General features: G+C 33.8%; 2 protein-coding genes across 2 annotated transcripts; both read right to left on the bottom strand.

Annotated features, from left to right (window-relative positions):
• Positions 1 to 566: 566 nt before the first annotated feature.
• On the bottom strand, positions 567 to 3,932 carry LOC115966789. The gene is made up of 3 exons (XM_031085947.1): positions 2,823 to 3,932; positions 1,344 to 1,502; positions 567 to 869 (listed from the first exon to the last, which is right to left on the bottom strand). The coding sequence occupies exons 1-3, from the start codon at positions 3,930 to 3,932 to the stop codon at positions 567 to 569; spliced, it is 1,572 nt and encodes a 523-aa protein (XP_030941807.1).
• A 7,239-nt stretch (positions 3,933 to 11,171) lies between these two features.
• LOC115966788 lies at positions 11,172 to 15,417 on the bottom strand. The gene is made up of 5 exons (XM_031085946.1): positions 14,757 to 15,417; positions 14,210 to 14,667; positions 12,711 to 12,869; positions 11,706 to 11,954; positions 11,172 to 11,180 (listed from the first exon to the last, which is right to left on the bottom strand). The coding sequence occupies exons 1-5, from the start codon at positions 15,415 to 15,417 to the stop codon at positions 11,172 to 11,174; spliced, it is 1,536 nt and encodes a 511-aa protein (XP_030941806.1).
• Between the last annotated feature and the right edge of the window lie 3,145 nt (positions 15,418 to 18,562).

The raw sequence follows: 18,562 nt of genomic DNA, 5'->3' as shown, positions 1-18,562 counted from the left end.
GGTTCTAAATACAATTTAAGAAATTTAAAATGATAAGGCTTTTTGTCCTTATTACAATCTAAAAATTAAAAATTATAAGAAAAAGGAACTTGAGCCTACATCCCCAAACCTAAGTTTGAAGGCTTAAGTTACTGTATAGAAGATGTTTGAAATAAGTTTGAAGGCTAATAAAAAGAGTGTATACTCTTCTATTTTCATTTCTTTATATATTAAATTTAAGTATTTTTTGTGTTGGAAGAATCCTATCAAATGCACCATTATGTATGAACCAATTTTTGTCGATCAATTTAAAAATTAAATTGAGCAATATGATTTTATCTTAATTCAAGAGCTTAGATATCTACTTTGCCGTCAGTCAAATCCAAACAAATAAAAGCTAGTTATTACATAAAAAAAGAAAAAGAAAAAGAAAAAGAAAAAGAAATGAAATATTCAATAGAAAATATATAATGAGTCACAGTTTTTTATTATTATTTTAAATAGAAACATGAAGTACACTCAACGAGAGAAAAAGAAAAAAAGAGACACAAAATTTTCCCTGCCTGAAATATTCAATACCAACAATCCTAAATGTCAAAATGTCTGTTGCGTATTTGACGTGCAAATTTTGATGATTTGTGATAACAAACCAATTCTGTGGGAGGTGTCTTGTACTTTCTTAACTCAATAATGAGATTTGTTGGCACTGTTTGTGGATATATGATGATCGCCCTTTCCAATTCTTTTGTGTTCTTGAGTAAATATTTCATTAGTTCTACATCACTCCCCCGATTGGAAAGCTCCATAACTATACCTTTCAGTTGATTAATAAACATGAGGTCTTGAGATTCCCAATATTCCAATTTAAATGAGAGCTTCTTTGAAGGCACCTGCTTTTAAAAAAAAAAAAAAAAAGACAAATTAGTATTGTAATTATTTTATTTTGACAGGTCATAGAAAAATTAATGTTTACACCTCTTTATAAAAACAAATATTATGGACAATAGACATTCTTACTTTTTTTCTTTCATTTAGTAAAAAAATATTATTTTATTTATTGGTTAATATTTGGGCTGAATTAATTTTATTACAATTAAAAAAATAATTTTATTGGTTAAAATTTTGGGAGCCTTAGGTGACCACCTCATTTGCCTATAACATTAAACCGGCCTTGATAACGATAGAAATATCACTAAAATTACAATGTTAAAAAGAGTGTTTTTGTTATTATTATTATTTATTTTTGAGAATCATGAAAAAAAGTGAAATTGATATGAGTTAAAAGACGGAGAATTATTATTATTAGATTGTGAAGACGGAGAATTATTAAATAGTTTGAGAAAGCATAATACATTTTCACTTACCTTCGTGTCGTTTAATAAGAAAAGCCACTTTAGACTTCTTGTTTCTCTAAGAAGGGAGGATACTGCTGGAATCTTGTCTTCAAAGGAAGACATTCGTACTATAGTCAAATACTCTAAATTATCAAATGAATATGGCAAGCAACCATACTTAAACAAAACCTGCAAAATTATAAGCCAATTCTTAAATGAAAAATAAATATGTCCGAAGCAAATAAAAATTTACTAAATGGCATACCTTAAAGCATTCACATTTAAGTTTCAACAAATTTATCTAAGGTTAAAAATGTAGCTAAAAACCCACAAACAGCTCACGCATTAGTCTCAACAAACTAAAAAAAAAAAAAAAAATTTCAACATTCAATTTGAACTTACCACAACCAACAAGACACTATTCTTGCTACTACTAAAATCATTTTTTTATTTATTCTCTTCTCTCTTAACATGCACAAAAATAAATTTCTCTTAAGCAAATAAAACATCTTATATTCAGGAAAAAATAAACATGTTATAGTTTGAAGGAGAAACAAAGTTAATTTTGAGGAAAAATAAATATTTAAACTTTTAAGTATTTTCTTAAGACAAAAATATAGAATGGTATTGGTCAATCCTTGAAATTTGTGAAAAGTTTGGTGGTTCATTTAATGAAATTTTTTGAAAATTATATAATTTCGATGAGCATCCAAATTCTCATGAAGTTTGATGAGAATCCAAAGTCCTAACTCTCACCTCTTAGAGAGTAAATACTAATTTTTGTATATCTTATCTCTCTTAGAATTATTAATACGAGGCTTAAATTCAATTCTCAATTGTCATTAAAAGAGAGAATATATAATGTTTAGCAATGTTCTAGGTTATTTTTCCATTAGAAAAAAACTCGGGTTTTCTTCTATTTTTTTTTGTAGTTGTATTTTGATTATGTAATGTATTATAAACTTGATTTAAAACACTAATATTATTATTTTCAGGTGTGTTCTAATAAGTATTACTGTTTACTAAAAAAAAAAAAGGATATTTATTCCATATTGGTTGTGTATGTTTAGTATTCGCTGTTTTTAATCCCAGTTTACAACTACAAAGATTAAACCCTTTTGTAGTTGTACTCTGGTTATGTAATGTATTATCAACCCGGTTTAAAACGCTAATATTACCATTTTCGTGTGTGTTCTAATAAGTATTATTATTTACTTAAAAAATAAAAACCTATGAAATAAGTATTTATGTGATTATTTAAAACAATCTCACTTTATTTTTCACTTTCATATAAATGTTGTCTCAAAGATAATGTAAATTCAAATTCTAAACACTTTAGTGTCAATTCTTAGCATTAAAATCCTTGTAAGTACTAAGTTTGCACCATAACACATCTAGTAATTTTTAAAATTTCAATTTCTTAATACTGGAAGAAATTAACATTGATGGAAGGTAAAAGAGAAAAGAATGAATGTGGTTTGGAAAAGGAAGGGAGTATAATATATTTACCTCAACAAACTCATCCCGTAGTGATAGGACTTTGGCCCTTTGCATGCTACAAAGAATCTTATGCAAATAGTACGTGGTTGAAGATTCGTATAATTGATCAGATAACCTGAGAGCAATTATGAGATTCAACTTACTTGAGAAATCCTCTATGCAATAGTAATCCACGACATGTCCACCCCAACGAAAATCTTCAAGATTAGGAGCCAAAATTTTCAATGATCCAACGCTAGAAGATTTATTATGAGGATGCCAAATTATATGAAGTTTTCGGAGTTTCTCTGCAAAGATACTAATATCCACAAGGTCATCACAATATTTAATTGCTAACCCATCAATGGACGAGTTGTGGATACTCATACTCTTTATTCCTCTTATTCTTGTAAGATTCAATTCCTTGAGGGACTTGAAATGTGAAAGCCATTCTCCAAAGTAGTCCTCTTCTTCAATTTGAACAGAATCTAAAACTAATGTTTGGAGCGAAGTATCAATACCACAACCAACTAAGGATATTCTCTTTATTCTGCTTATTCTTGTAATCAATTTCTTGAGGGACTTGAATTGTGACAGCCATTCTCCAAAAAAGTCGTCTTCGATTTGAAGATAATCTAAAACTAAAATCTGTAGAGTAGTATTGATGTCACGGCCAGCTGATGATGTAGAGGGTAATTTGAGAATGCTGTTGTTGTTCTTGACCGAGAGAAAACTCATGGATTTACAACTAAGAATAAATTGTGGCAAGGGAAAGCGTTCAGTTCCAGAGAGATCAAGTTGAATTCTTTGTACGCCTGAATTCACTGCATGGGACAACCATGTGTCGACTCTGTATGCCTCGTCTGTAAGGGGTAGTTCGAAACACCAATGGAGAACAAAGGTGTGTAACTTAGTGCCATGCCAATTGCGGCGAGACATGAACCTATCGACAAAGTTATTGAAGCGAAATCGACGAGATATTTCAGTTATAGTGTAATTCGTGTTGCTCAAAGCCACATATGGAGTGGATATGCATAAGTCTCTGCATCTTCGTGATACGCAGCTGAGTCGTGAATGGTCTTTTATGTGGAGAAAGAAAAGAATGTGATGAACAATAGAGTCTGGAAGCTTGTTCAACATTATCGCTATGAAAAAAAAAAAGGAGCTAATTGATAATTTTTTGTTTCGCAATATTTGTGTAGTTGACAAGTTGTGTACTATACATCCTTATATAGAACACTCTTTAGTACTAAAATTCGGAAAGATCTCCGATGCCAACACGAATTAGTTTGTATGATACGCATAACACAATGCCAAACTGAGAACCCAAAAAAAAAAAAAATTAAATAATAATAATAAAAAAACTAGCTTTCGGTTCCGCGTATTATCTCTTTCCATTTTTGTTTTTCCTGTAGCTGTTGAATACTGTTCCAAACTAGGGATGGCAATAGGGCGGGGCGGGTCCGAAGGATAGGGTCATCGCCTCTACCCCGCATGGTTTTGTTTTACCCTATTCCTGTCCCGTCCCGTATGACGTGGAAAATTTTCTTGCCCCATCCCCACCCCCACCCCTTGGGGCCCCGCGAAGCCCCACCTCACTCCTTGAAACTCTACTTTTTGTTAATTTGCCCACAACTATTACAATTGTTTTTAATAAAACATATTTCGTTAATAAAAAATATACTTGAAATTATAAATAAATTTATCCTATCAAATCAAACTAATTTTTAGCAAAAATTGAATAATATTATAAAAGTGTTTAACAACACATTATCACAACAAAAACAAAAATCTTATAATACAAAATCAAATATTCAATAGTATATAAATTTGTTTATACTAAAGACAAAAAAAATAAAAATGTTAAAATTAGTACCTTATTTCCAACCTTACTAGAGGAAAAAAAAAAAAAGTAGAAAACCTTGTTGGGTAGAATAAAATAAGCTGATGATATGCTTGTTTAAATAGTAGAGCTTTAGGGTATGAAAAATTTATAATTTAACCCTTATCAATGCGGGATAGGGTAGGGTAGGTTGGGTCTAAAAAGTCTAAACCCATCCTTGCCTTGCCCCGTGGTGCGGGGCTAAAGTCTCACCCCACCACCTTTGTGGGGAGGGGAAAACCCGCATGGGGCGAAGCGGGCTAAGCGGGGCTGGGAAAAATTACCATTCCTATTCCAAACCCAAAGACCGTCTTTTATTGGAGAGAGAGAGAGAGAGAGAGAGAGAGAGAGAGAGAGAGAGAGAGAGAGAGAGAGAGAGATTTGGTGGTGACAAGGGTTTTCTCTTCGGGCCCACTAGAATACAATCTCACCAAATTGAGGAGAAATAGGGAGAGAAAATGGAAATACAAAAGTGACTAGTCTTTCGAACAAAACTATCCTTGTGCAATAGGTCATAGGGGTAAGTAGAGACCTGCCTAATCCGACCGACCAGAAAGGCTTTGGACAAGTTAGGTGGATGTTTGGTTTAGGTTTAGGTCTCGCTCTCAGGCATTTTCAAGTTTCGGGTTGGTCTCGAGTATAACCCGATCCACCTAATCATGAATTTTTTTAAATTTTATTTTAAGTTTTTACACCTTTGGTGGGTTTGACGTTTGTTGAGGGCCATTTGTGAAAATCCAGATAGAAAGAAGGAAACCCCAATAACAAAGGTAGCAAAGAATTGGCAAGCAGACAGCAAAACCATTAAACCCAAGCAACAGGAATAATGGATCACAGGCTCAAAAAATAAACAAATGGGTCTTGAAGAGGCAAGTGAGCTTAAAGAAGCCCGGAAAGAGAGAAATAGCATCCCATTGGCAGTGTATGATATAGAGAAGTGAGAAAGGGCCGCCGTAGGCCCAAAGTAATGCAAACTAAGAAAGTAAGGGGTTTATGGCAGACCCATGAACCCCAAGGATGAGAATAAGGTTATTGGGTCAGGGAAGCTCAATGAAGTTAGTAAAAGCCCATGGGAATGCAGAATTAGCAAAAGGGTCAAGAAAGCCCAAAGAAAGCAAACGGGCCAAGGATGCCCAAGGGAAAGACAAAAGGGACATAGGAGCTCATAAGTAAGAAAAAACGAGTGGTCATACCAAGCCACTGGGAGAAAGAGTAAACGGCTGGCCTAAAGAGGCCCAGTAGGATTAAATCATTACAGCAGGAATAACAGAACAATATGGCAGGAAATGAGGGAAACCAAGGAGTGGGCCAAAGAAATGTAAGGCCCATCATCAGATAAAGCCCAGCTCCTAAAAGGAGCGGGAAATCAAAAAAGCAGCCCACATAAAAGGTCAAAGAAAATGGACGGCAAGCCTTTAGACTATGGCAGACGAATGGGCAGCAGGCAGATTTTGGACACATATGGAAGGAAGGCACACACAAGGCCCAGGCACCACCAGCCTGTACCCAGCCAATACAGAGCATGGTGAGGTCGGGGGTCAGAGATTCAGAGGGCATGGTTTGGTGGTGGGGAAAGGGGAAAAATCTATTTTGGAGGTTCAGGCTCAGGCTCTTTTGGGGAGGTGTCCTGCTGGGATGACTTACTATCCAAAAGTGGCAAGCTGAGTTGGAACCACTAGATGCATACCATGAGGGATAGGGAGAAAGAAAGAACCCAGACCGTAGCAGGAAAAGGTGCCATGCAGACAAGCAAACAAAATACCCTTCCTTGTCTGGTGATGGGAGGGTGGCACACAAACGGAACAGTGATGGTCGACCAATACACCCAGACCAGACAAAGGAAGTTAAGGGCTAAAACAGTAAAATCCGATTACGGCAGGCACTATAAAAAGAAGGTCTTGCCGTGAGCAGAAAAACAAGGGTAACAACGTGAACTTCAACTAAGAAATAGGAACTTGAAAAGAGAAACTGAGAAATAGAAAAAGAAACGTGTGGGAAAGAAAGAAAGAAAAAAACCAAAAAGAAAAACAAAGTGAGAATTAGAGTGGCAAGCATGCACCGGTAGATTGATTCCCTCTCTCCCTCATGAAATCCTGCTCTTTGTGAAAACCTCAAGGAGCCGCTGTGCATAAACCACTCAGGTCCATTTCCCTCAGGACAGTTAATCTCCACTGCAGAAATTTTTCCTGAGAGATTAATTGTGTTGAGAAGGAACTTTTTTTTTCCTCTTTGGCTTTGCTCCTGCGGACTGGACTTTAGTTGATTTTCCTAACATTTTGATTAACTCATACATATTAATACTTATTAACTTTTGTACTGATTCTTTCCCTTACGTAAAAATAATCAATATTGCTGTTGTAACTATGTTTAAGGGCTGTTTGGTCATTTCCCACTGAGTTGCCAGATATTTTGTTTATTTTATTATTATTATGTCTGTCTGCTACAATTTGCCTAAAACAGTTTTGCTTGCCATAAGCACGTTCCTGGCAAACCTGGCCTAGTTTGCGCACAAGCCAGACCAACTTGAGTTGCAACTGGACCGGTCCCAACTCCCTTATCCAGAAAACTTAGGCCTAGTGCCACAGGAAACAGCCCAACACTGCTAGCACAGCCCACCACCCTACAACGTTATATTCCCTAAAATTGTGTTCTTAAATCCAAAAAATATCATCTTCTGAAAAGAAAATTCTTAGGTACTCTTGAAACATAGAGAAATAGTGTTCCCTCCTTTATGTAAGACACAATTTACTATTTAATTATTGTAACTAGTAAGTTACCCGTGCAATATATGGATAATATTGTAATGTTTTATGTAAGATGGTTTTAGAGAATGTTGTATATGTATTATAGCATAATTGTTATAAAACTTTATTAGTAATGAGTTGATCATAAAAAGTAACGATCATAAATTGCATACAAATATCCATTATAATTATTCAATTGAAGTAATGAGAAAAAAAACTTTGGAGAAAAATTATAGAATAAAATTTGATATAGAATGTGTCTTTTTCTTTCTCCTTAATTCTAAAACAAAATACACATCTCAAACACCTACAGTTAATGACATCATTTACAAAATCCACAAATTCACAACGTTCGACCTTGACATCAAAATTGTAATCGTCATTGTCACTCAATACAAAATGAAAGCCCTCCTTTCTTAATTGTGGCAAACTCAAACGGGGTAGGATTATAGCTATGTAGGTGTCACCAAAAGATTGAAGATAAATGACATCATTTTTTTTCCTGTGTGTAATTGACATGGAATGATATGAAGGGCAATGAGTAGGTATATATAAAGAGGTAGAAGTGCAAAATGAGAAAATATCAAATTAAAATGCAAAGAGTTTTGTATGTATGTGTAAGGGATGAAACGTCTTGAAACATTGAACCAAAAGATACAAAGAATATTTATTTTTAATTAGAAAAGTATTAAAAAATTGAACCAAATAAAACAAAAAAGTCTATAATTAATTTGTTCTTATATCTTATGTGGCTTAAGAGTATTTCAATTCTCTTCATAAAGTGCGCAACATGGTAGAACCTCATGCTCTTCCGTATGAGGTCTCAGCTTATATATATATATATATATATATATATATTGATTTATTAATTTTGGTATTTAATTTGTAATTTTCATTTTTTTAGGTTTAGGGTTATCATTTTCTTGTTTTTAGGTGCTTTTTATAATGCTTTTTAGGTCAAATTTGTTTCCTATTAAGGTTAGGTATTAATAGGAGTTATTTTAGATTATATTTTATTGTCTATCAAGTTTTATGAAACCCTTAAATAGGCCCCTAAGTTTGTAAACGTTTTTTTTAACAATTATTCAATTAATAAAAATTCAGACTTTTGTCTTTTTTATTTTTTGGTGAATTCCAAACCCTTTCTCCTTGTGGATTAATTCAAGGAACCCTCATAGATTTCGATGTTATTTTTGGAAGCAAACACGTTTTGTTTCTTGCTTTCTAGAAGCAGACGTCTTCTGCTTTATGACGTTTTCGCATCCCACATCACTCCTCTCACATTCGTGGTGAATGTGAGAGAAAGGAACACCACTCCCTGTGTTCTGTACCTACTCCTTTTGAAATTATATATTTTTATTTCCAATTATAAATAAAATAAAAATCAATTCCTATTATAGATTTCCTTCTTTTATATATACTTTGCCGTCAGTCAAATCCAAACAAATAAAAGCTAGCTATTACATTAAAAAAAAAAATGAAATATTCAATAGAAAATATATAATGAGTCAGTGATTTTTATTATTATTTGAAAAGAAACTTGCATTGATGTTCATTTTTGCAAATCTATACCCAAAAGTCTATGAGGAGGAACGTCTAACAAAAAGCAAGGCCCAAAAGCCCACGAGGAAGAAAGCCCAATAAAAAGCAAGATCCAAAGGCCCACCAAGAAGACCGAAGAGCAAGAAAGGCCCAAAGAAAACAGAGAAAAAATAAAAGCCTAGACTTATGCCTGGGTTAAGAAAGAAATGTAAAGGAAAGTGATGTACAGCAGAATACAGATCTGCTGCAGAATATAGATTTGCTGCATCATATAGTTCTTCAGCATAATGGCTTTGGCAAATCAAGGCAAATTTGGACCCCTTTTGATCCAGTAAATATTATTTGACCCACAAAGGCCCAAATCCTTTTATATAAAAAGATAGGAGTGAAAACTAATATGAAGAAACATGATGAAAAGAAACAAGGAACAACAGAAAGTGTCAGCAGCAGGCACTACATGAAGGAAGGAAGAGCCAAACCAAAGGGAATGACAAACGCAGCAGGAAACACATGAAGAAATAAGACAAAGCTAGTAGCAGAAAATGCATGAAGGAGAAAGAAAGCAAAATCAAGGGAAAAAAAAACAAAAGAAATCAAGGTAAGCCCAAGAACCTATACCTTCTTCCACAGAGGATAAACACGGGCAAAATGGACACGTAGCAGGACGAAACAAAACCAATTTGCAATGGCAAAAATAGCATGGGAATAAAAGAAGACAAAAACATAGGATAGTGGAGTAAGCACACAAGGCTAGAGTACCACCAACTTGTACCCAACCAATACAAGGGAGGTGGGCCTACAGTCAAGGGATTCAGAGGGTGTGGTTTGGTGGTGGGAGGAAAAAGGGTTTATATTTGGTTTCTAGCTCTGATTTCTTTTTGGAATATACCTTGTTGGGATGATATCTTACCCAAAAGAGGTAGTAGATGGTTGAGACCACCTGATGCATGCCATAGAGGTAGTTGAGGAAAAACCCAAATTCTTAACCGTTTGGAATTGAGAGGTAGAGACTCACGGCAAAACCAAACAAAGAGGATTTTTGTCATAAAACAAGTAGTGATGCATCAAACGTGTATTGAGCAATGGTAGTGGCTGGGCAACCAATGGGTTGGTGGGCAGTCTTGAAGGAATGCTCACAACAAACCAAAAACAGTTGGTGAAACCTTAGGGGTAAAAGGGAGAAATCTCATTAAATCAGTTCACTATAAAAAGGGTAGGAGGCACCCAAAAGGGAGGGAGGACCCAAGGGAAGAAAGTAGTGAAAACGGAGATAGGAGTAACAAAGAAAAAAGGGAAAGAAGTGGTAAAAAGAAGGGAGAACCCACGACAAGATAGCAATAATAAATTAAGAGTAAAAAAGAATGAAGAGAAAGAAAAAAAGAAAGAAAGTGGTAAAAAGAAGAGAGAAAATACAGCAGAAATAGGAGCATGCATCAATAAACCATCTTTTCCCTCCCTTTTCAGCAAACCCACTCTTTGGAATCCCAAAAGCAGTAATAAGTAGTCATTTAGGCTCATTCCCTAAAATACACAACCTTAATAGCAAAGCCTATAACAAGGTTGTTCAAGTTGGGGTTTGGATTCCTTTTTGGTTTACTTCTTGCGAGAAGATGCAAAATTTTACTTTGTCACGAGTATTTACATATGTTCTGCTACAACAACTTTTTATCATTTTTTGTTGTATTGGTTGTTCTGCCATGGTATCTTTATTTGCTGTATTAGATATTTTGCTATTGCACCTTTTTATCATATTTGCTCTATTAGCTATTATGTTAGCTAAACTTTTTTTGCTGAACCTTTCACTATTTCTTTGTTATTACGTGTTTTTCTTTTAATACGAACTAACTATTATTCTGCCATAAGTATATAAATGTATACACACACACACACACACACATTGTAGCTCATATTTTGAAAAGTATATTATATATGTGTGTGTGTGTGTGAATACATATAAGTATACATATACGAATATATGTATGTATATATTCGAGAATAAGCTAATGTTTGCTTGATGGGTATTTTCTTTGGGTTTTAGAGTTGTTTATGTGTAGAAAGTGGAGAAATATTTTCTGCAGTAGAAAATGAAGAGTAGTCATTCACGTTGTAGAAAAGTGTAGAAAACTTTACTGCATAGCAAAACATTAGGGAAAGTTAGTTCTGCAGCGAAAGCTGGAAAATTGTTCCTTTTGCGGTAGAGATGGAGAAAGGTCACTCACGCTGCAGAAAAGTGCAGAAAACTTTATTGCACAACAGAAAGTTAAAAAAAGTCAGTCTTGTGGCAGAAACTGGAGAAAAATTCCTTTTGCGGCAGAAACAGAGAATAAGCTCATTTTGCAGCGTCTTCCCTTGGACTTTGGACTCAACATTTGCGCACAAACTGGCAGTGGCAAAATGTACCTTAGAGCCCATTCCGTGGAGCGTCAAACCCAACTTCCTTCTTAGAAAAAGCCTAAACTAAACGTCATCTAATAACATTAAGACGTGTGTCTAAGGTACAAGAAATGTAAAACCCACTCTCAACAACATGAAGTATACTTAACGAGAGAAAGAAAAAAAGTCACAAACTTTTCCCCGCCTGCAATATTCAATACCAACAATCCTAGGATGTGGGTGGAAATCAACATTAGGTCATGGCCACCCTCTTAGATATCATACAGATTTCAATCCTAAAGGTAAAAAAAAATCTAAAAAAAATCCTTTGCATAAATGAAATATATTTTTTGATGATTTGTGATAGGGAACCAATTTTGTGTGAGGTGTCTTGTACTTTTTTAACTCAATAATGAGATTTGTTGGCACTGCTGGTGATGATATGATGCTCGCCTCTTCCAATTCTTTTGTGTTCTTGAGCAAATATTTCATCAGTTCTACATCACTTCCCCAAGAAAGCTCCATAATTACAATTTTCAGTTGATTAGTAAACATGAGGTTTTGAGATTCCCAATATTCCAATTTAAATGAGAGCTTCCCTGAAGGCATTGAGTTTGCCACCTGCTTAAAAAAAAATTTAAAAAGAGAGAAAACATAATTAGTTTTGTAATTATTTTATTTTAACAGGTCAAAGAAAATTTTGTTAATCCTTATAAATCCGTTAATAGAAAAATTAATGCTATACCTCTTTATAAATAACAATAGAAATATCACTAAACTACAATATTAAAAAGAATGTGATTTTTTTTTTTTTTTTTTTGCTTTTGTTTTTGAGAATTAAAAAAAAAAAATTATTAACATACCTTCAGATTTGGGCTAATGCCAAGTAAGTCCAAGTCTTTTAAAAACTGATCAATTTGGTTTCTAAAACCAACTTAGTCCCTAAACACAGTTAAGCCAATTAGTCATTTTTTGTTAACTGTCTTAGGGACTAAGTTAGCTTTAGTGACCAAATTGGTTAGTTTTGAAAAGTCTTGAACTTTGTTAGTTTTAGCTCAAACTTCAGGATATGTTGTTGTTGTTGTTGTTGTTGTTTTTTTTTTTTTTTTTTTTTTTAATAATACAATATAGAAATTCTACTTTATCCTAGTCTAAGTGTATATGTGTGTGAAGCTCCCTTCTAGAGACTTTAACTTCAAACCTTGCCCTCCACACCCCACAAGCATTTATACTTGTGGAATGACCATTATACCAAGAGTGTGTAGTGATTCAAGATCTGTTAATCGAATTTACCTTAAAAAAATGAAATTGGTTGAATTATAAAAGACATAAATTTATTAAAGAGTTTGAGAAAGTATAAAATACTTTTTCAATTACCTTTGCGTCGTTTAATATAACAAGTCTCTTCAGATTGATTGTTCCTTTGAGAAATGAGGATAATGCTGGAATCTTGTCTTCAAAGGAAGACATTCGTACGATTGCCAAATGCTCTAAATGATCAAATGAATATGGCAAGCAACCATACTTAAACAAAACCTACAAAATCATAAGCCAATTCTTAACTCAAAAATAAATATGTCGGAAGCAAATAAAAATTCGTTAAATGACATTTCTTAACATGCACAAAAATATATTGATATAAAGCAAATAAAACAAGGTATATTCAGGAAAAAGAAAAACACCTTATACTCAAAGAGAAACAAAGTCAATCTTGTAGAAAAATTAATATTTAAACTTTTGTGTATATTTTTTAGACAAATATATAGAATGAGATTGGTCAATTCTTGGAATTTGTAAAAAGTTTGGTGGTTTATTTAGGGTCTGTTTGGATACCGTTTATTGCTGAAAATTGAAAACTAAAAACACTGTAGCAAAATAATTTTTAAATGTGTGAATAGTGCCGTGGGACCTAGTTTTAAAATTTTTTTGCTGAAAAAAGTACATGCAGGTTCCATGAACAATGCACGAGACCTACTAAAGTTTTCAGCAGTATCCAAACATGCACTTAGGGTCCGTTTGGATACAGTTGAAAACTGAAAACTGAAACTGAAAACTGAAAAACACTGTAGCGAAATAATTTTTAAATGTGTGAATAGTATCGTGGGACCCATTTTTAATGAAAAAGTTGCTAAAAAGTGAAATTTGTGGGTCCGTGAACAGTATACGATGTGCTGTGATTGGTCCAAAAAAATTTGAAAAGTCAAAGTTTGCGGCTACTGTTCATTGAACAGTGCATGAACAGTAGCCGCAACACCCAAAACGCTCCAAAACGCGTGAAAAAAAAAAAAAAAAAAAAAACGTTTTGGAAAAACGCAAACGCAGGATTGGGCAGAAAACGCCCAATCCAAACGCACTCTTAATGAAAATTTTGAAAATTATAATTTCAATGAGCATCCAATTCTCATATGAGAACCCTAACACTCATCTCTTAGAGAGTAAATACTAATTTTTGTATATCTTATCGTTCTTAGAATTATTAATATCAGGCTTAAATTCAATTCTCATTAAAATAGAGAATATGTAGTACTAAGTTAACAAAGAAACTGTGTATTTACACCCCCCCCCCCCCCCCCCCCAAAAAAAAGTTTAGCAATGTCTAGATTATTTTTCCATTAGAAAAAAACCAGAGGCCAAAATATTAGTAGTTAATAAGCTATGAAATAAGTATCTATGTGATTATTTTAAACAATCTCACTTTTCACTTCACTTTCAATAAAAATGTTGTCTCAAACAATCTCACTTTGAAATCCGTGTAAGTACTAAGTTTGCACCATAACACATCTAGTCATTTTTAATATTTCAACTTCTTAATACTAAAAAAGAAACATTGAGGAAAGAATGAATGTGGTTTGGAAAAGGAGGGGAGTATAATTTACCTCAACAAACTCATCCCGTAGTGTCAGAACTTTGGCCCTTTGCATGCTATGAAGAATCTTACGCAAAGAGTACTTGGTTGAAGATTCGTATAATTGATCAGATAAACTGAGATCAATTGTGAGATTCAACTTGTGCGAGAAATCCCCTCTGCAATGGTAATCCACGACACGTCCAACCCAACGAAAATTTTCAAGATTAGGAGCAGAGATTTTCAATGATCCAAAACCAGAAGAGTTATTATTATAAGGATACCAACGTACATGAAGTCGTCGGAGTTTCTCTGCAAAGATACTAATATCCACAAGGTCATTACAATGTTGAATTTCTAACACATCAATAGACGAGTTATGGATACTCATACTCTTTATTCCGCTTACTCTTGTAAGAATCAATACCTTAAGGGACTTGAAATGTGAAAGCCATTCTCCAAAGTAGTCATCTTCGATTTGAAGAGAATCTAAAGTTAATTTCTTGAGCGAATTATCAACACCACAACCAAGTGATGATGAGTAGTTGTGGATACTCAAAACTCTTTTTCCCGCATACTCTTGTAAGATTCAATCCCCAAAGGGACCTGAATTGTGAAAGCCATTCTCCAAAACAGTCGTCGTCCTTCAATTCGAACAGAAAATAAAACTAATGCCTCGAGCGTAGTATTGATACCAAAGCCAGCTGCTGCCGACGATGTAGAGGGTAATTTGAGAATGCCATCGTTGGTGTTGATATAGAGAACTACTATAGATTTACAATCTAGAACACATTGTGGCAAGGCAAAGCGTTGAGTAGTTAGTTGAAATGCAATTTTTTGCACGCCTAAATTCACTACATGGTACAACCATGTGTCGATCCTGTACGCCTCCTCTTCAAATAATTCTCCGAAATCCCATTGGAGAATAAAGTTTTGTATCTTTACCCCATGCCAACTGCGGAGAGACAAGAGCCTGTCCACAAAGTTATTGAAGAGAAATCGACGAGTTAAATTGGGCCTGTCCACAAAGTTATTGGAGAGAAATCGACGAGGAGTTAAATCGGTGTTATTCAAAGTCACCCATGGAGCGGATATACATAATTCTCTGTATCTTCGTGATACGCAGCTGAGTCGTGAACGGTCTTTTAAGTCGAGAAGACAAAGAATGTGATGAACAATGGAGTCTGGAAGTTTGTTGAATAAATCACCATCTTCTGCAAAATTCTGCTGTCGGGCCATCCTCTTCGCTAACCTAAATTTAATTGAAATTTTTTGTTCGCTATATATGTGTGCAGTACATCCTTATATAGAACAATCGTTTAGTCCTAAATCGATTAGAAGAGAGGCTGAGCATGGAACCGCCCAACCCGAACTGAACCGAAGGGCTTTGGCGGGTCAGGTGAACTTTCGGGTTCGGGTCTTGCTCTCTCGGTTTTTGGGTTATACTCAAGATTTAACCTGACCCATCTTTTATTATTATTTTTTTTTAACACCTTTGGCAAGTTTGATGTTATACTCCCTAATATAGTGCACACAAAATCCGAATAAAAAAAATGTCTCTTGAAATTATATATTTTTGTTTCCAATTATAAATAATAAAAAACAATTCCTATTATAAATTTTCTTCTTATTTCATTTTTCGATTTAAAACCTAACCTAATCTCCTTATTTAAGACCCAAACATCTTTTATGATTTCCATGTTTTATTTCCAATTGAAATTTTAATAAAACCGTAAAAGGAAATATCTTGGCATTAATCACTCAAATTATTTGAGAAAATATTCAATCACTTATTAAAAACTTTCCCAATAGAAATGTCAACTTAAATTTGAATTTAAAAGCTTAATTTCAATGGAAAATTCTCATCTTTAGTCACTTCATTAAAGCCTTTTCCCTTTCCAAACTGATTTTTAAGATTCAAATTTAAAATTCAACAATGACGGTCCTAATTCTATTTAGAAATACAATTTCCTTCCCTTAATTTTCACAGCATTGAAATTTAAATTAAACCTTAAGGACAAAAATCATGCCACCAGCCAAAATAATTTCTTTATTTAGTTTGGTGTCATTAACCAAAAATGGTTCAAAACCTTGTAGACATTGACAAGGGTTTGATACACATTCTCATGATACACGGCAAATGCTCCACAAAAAGCATAGACATTGGACTATTGTCTTGGTTGAAACTTGAAAACAAGATATATTCCAAATGCATGGTCTAGCCAATCATATCAGTTGCTCGATCCTTCCTAAAAAATTAATAACAAACCTAGAAGGAATAAAAGTATTATTATAAGGATGCAGGATGGTTACTCCACAAGTATAACTGTATAAGTGCTTGTGAGGTGTAAGGGCTGAAGTTCAAGTCTTTAAGAGGGAGATTCACACACATATACACTTAGATTAGAATAGAATTTCTATCTTGTATAAAAAATAAAAATAAAATAAAAATACTATTATAAAGTGAATAACTAAAATAAATTTTTTTTTAATTGACACAAAACTAAAGTTTCTACATATTCACTTAGGCTAGAGTAGAATTTCTTTCTTGTATAAAAAATGTACTATTATAAAGTGAATAACTGAAATAGCTTTAATTTTCATTTGACACAAAATTGAAAGTTTCCATAATTAGTCTTCCTCCGTTAGACCTTGATTGCAAAATTGAATTCCATTTTGAATTTATACTTTGCTTTGGAAGGAAATAAAGTGTTTAGGCTTTTTTTAATTTGTATATTGTAAGGGCGTGAAATGAACTCAAGTCCACCAAGAACAATGGACAATGGCCCACTAAGCCCAAAACAATGTACTTGTAAGAGAATGGGTTGATCCAGGGAACGATTCTACAAGAAAAGTGGAACACAATTGATAGGACTCAAGACAGTAAGATTAAAGACATAGATTAATGGAAATAATGCTCCTCGGTCAAGTCCGAGGATGAGATGTTCTTATATTCAACTCAAGTTTATGTGAATACACTATGTTTTCCTTTTGATTTCTCCTTTTTAGATTACATGCCTTTTTCATGGTGTTCACTTCCTTATATAGTCTTTCATCCCTTCATCCCAACCTTCCACCTGTTGATTTAGTAGAAAATCGCTTGGATGCTTGTCCCATCAGGATCTCCTGGAAGCTTTGTTGGTAGCTGTGACCTAAGTTGCCACTATTCATGTGTCATTTTTTCATAAATGCGGTCAGTTCATAAGGTGCAGTGCATTTAATGTGGTGGTGGCAGCCTTCTTCCCAAATATTTCATCTTTCATAGTTGACTGAGTTCTCTGCTACTTTCCTTGAAGCTCTCCCAGGGTGGCCGAGGTCCTCGGAAATTAGAGTTGACCCATCATTCTTTTCCTTTGTCCTCGACCCATTGACCCAGGCCCAGCAACCCCATTGAGTGTCCTTGGGCTTCTTATCGTCCTCGGGCATGGCCCATAGCCCAACACGCCGACTCGAACTTCCTATCCCCACATATATCATTGACAATGCATTATATAAATAGATTGTCACATTTGGAAACAGCATGGCATAATAAATATTAGATTTAGCTATAATTATTTTACACTTTTTGGAAATAGTGTATCATGATCAATATTAAATTTAGCTATAATTAGTTTAGACCAATTATATTAAATTTAGCTATGATCAATACTAAACAGATTTTGATTAATACACCCTTAAAAAATATATTATTTAAGAGATAGAGAGAGACTTGACCCGAATGTGCAGGTTTTGGGTCATCTTGATCGGGATGGTATGCAGATCTGGTTTGAACTTAACCCACATACCAATATGGGTCGGGTCTCAACCTTTACAAGTCGCAACAACATTATTTTTTCTTCTTTCATTGTTTGTCTATTGTGTTTTTTTTTTTTTTTTTCAACCTGTTTTTACTTCTCATATGTTTTGGTTTCTCTTTTTCTTTTCTTTTCATCTATTCTTTTCCTTCTTTTGTTTTTGTCATTTTCTATTACTTCTCCTTCAATATATTTTTTTTTTCATTAAATCATCGTCTCTTTTCTCTCTCTCTCTCTCTCTCTCTCTCTCTCTCTCTCTCTTATCTCTTTTGGGTTTTTGTATTATTTTTTTGAAAAAAAATGAAGTATTCATCCATACATACTTTTTTAATAAGAGCATCTCCAACAGTCTTTCTAAAATTTTGTACTATTTGGAGTGTGAACAATTACTTTTAACTTTTACCCTTCTATTTTTTCAAATACACTTTTCACAGACTCTTTATTCCTCCTAGATTAAGAGATTTGTGATTGAGTTGCCACTTAATATTTATTTTAAGACAAAAAAATTAATAAAAATCAAGAAATTTCATAAAATTACAAATAGTACATCAATTTAATAAAAATGATGTAAGGATTTAGTTCAAGATTCA

The sequence above is a fragment of the Quercus lobata genome, chromosome 11 (assembly GCF_001633185.2).
Source record: "Quercus lobata isolate SW786 chromosome 11, ValleyOak3.0 Primary Assembly, whole genome shotgun sequence".
NCBI lineage: Eukaryota > Viridiplantae > Streptophyta > Magnoliopsida > Fagales > Fagaceae > Quercus > Quercus lobata.
Note: the sequence above shows the minus strand (reverse complement) of the source record. Positions and strands in the feature narration are given on the sequence as shown.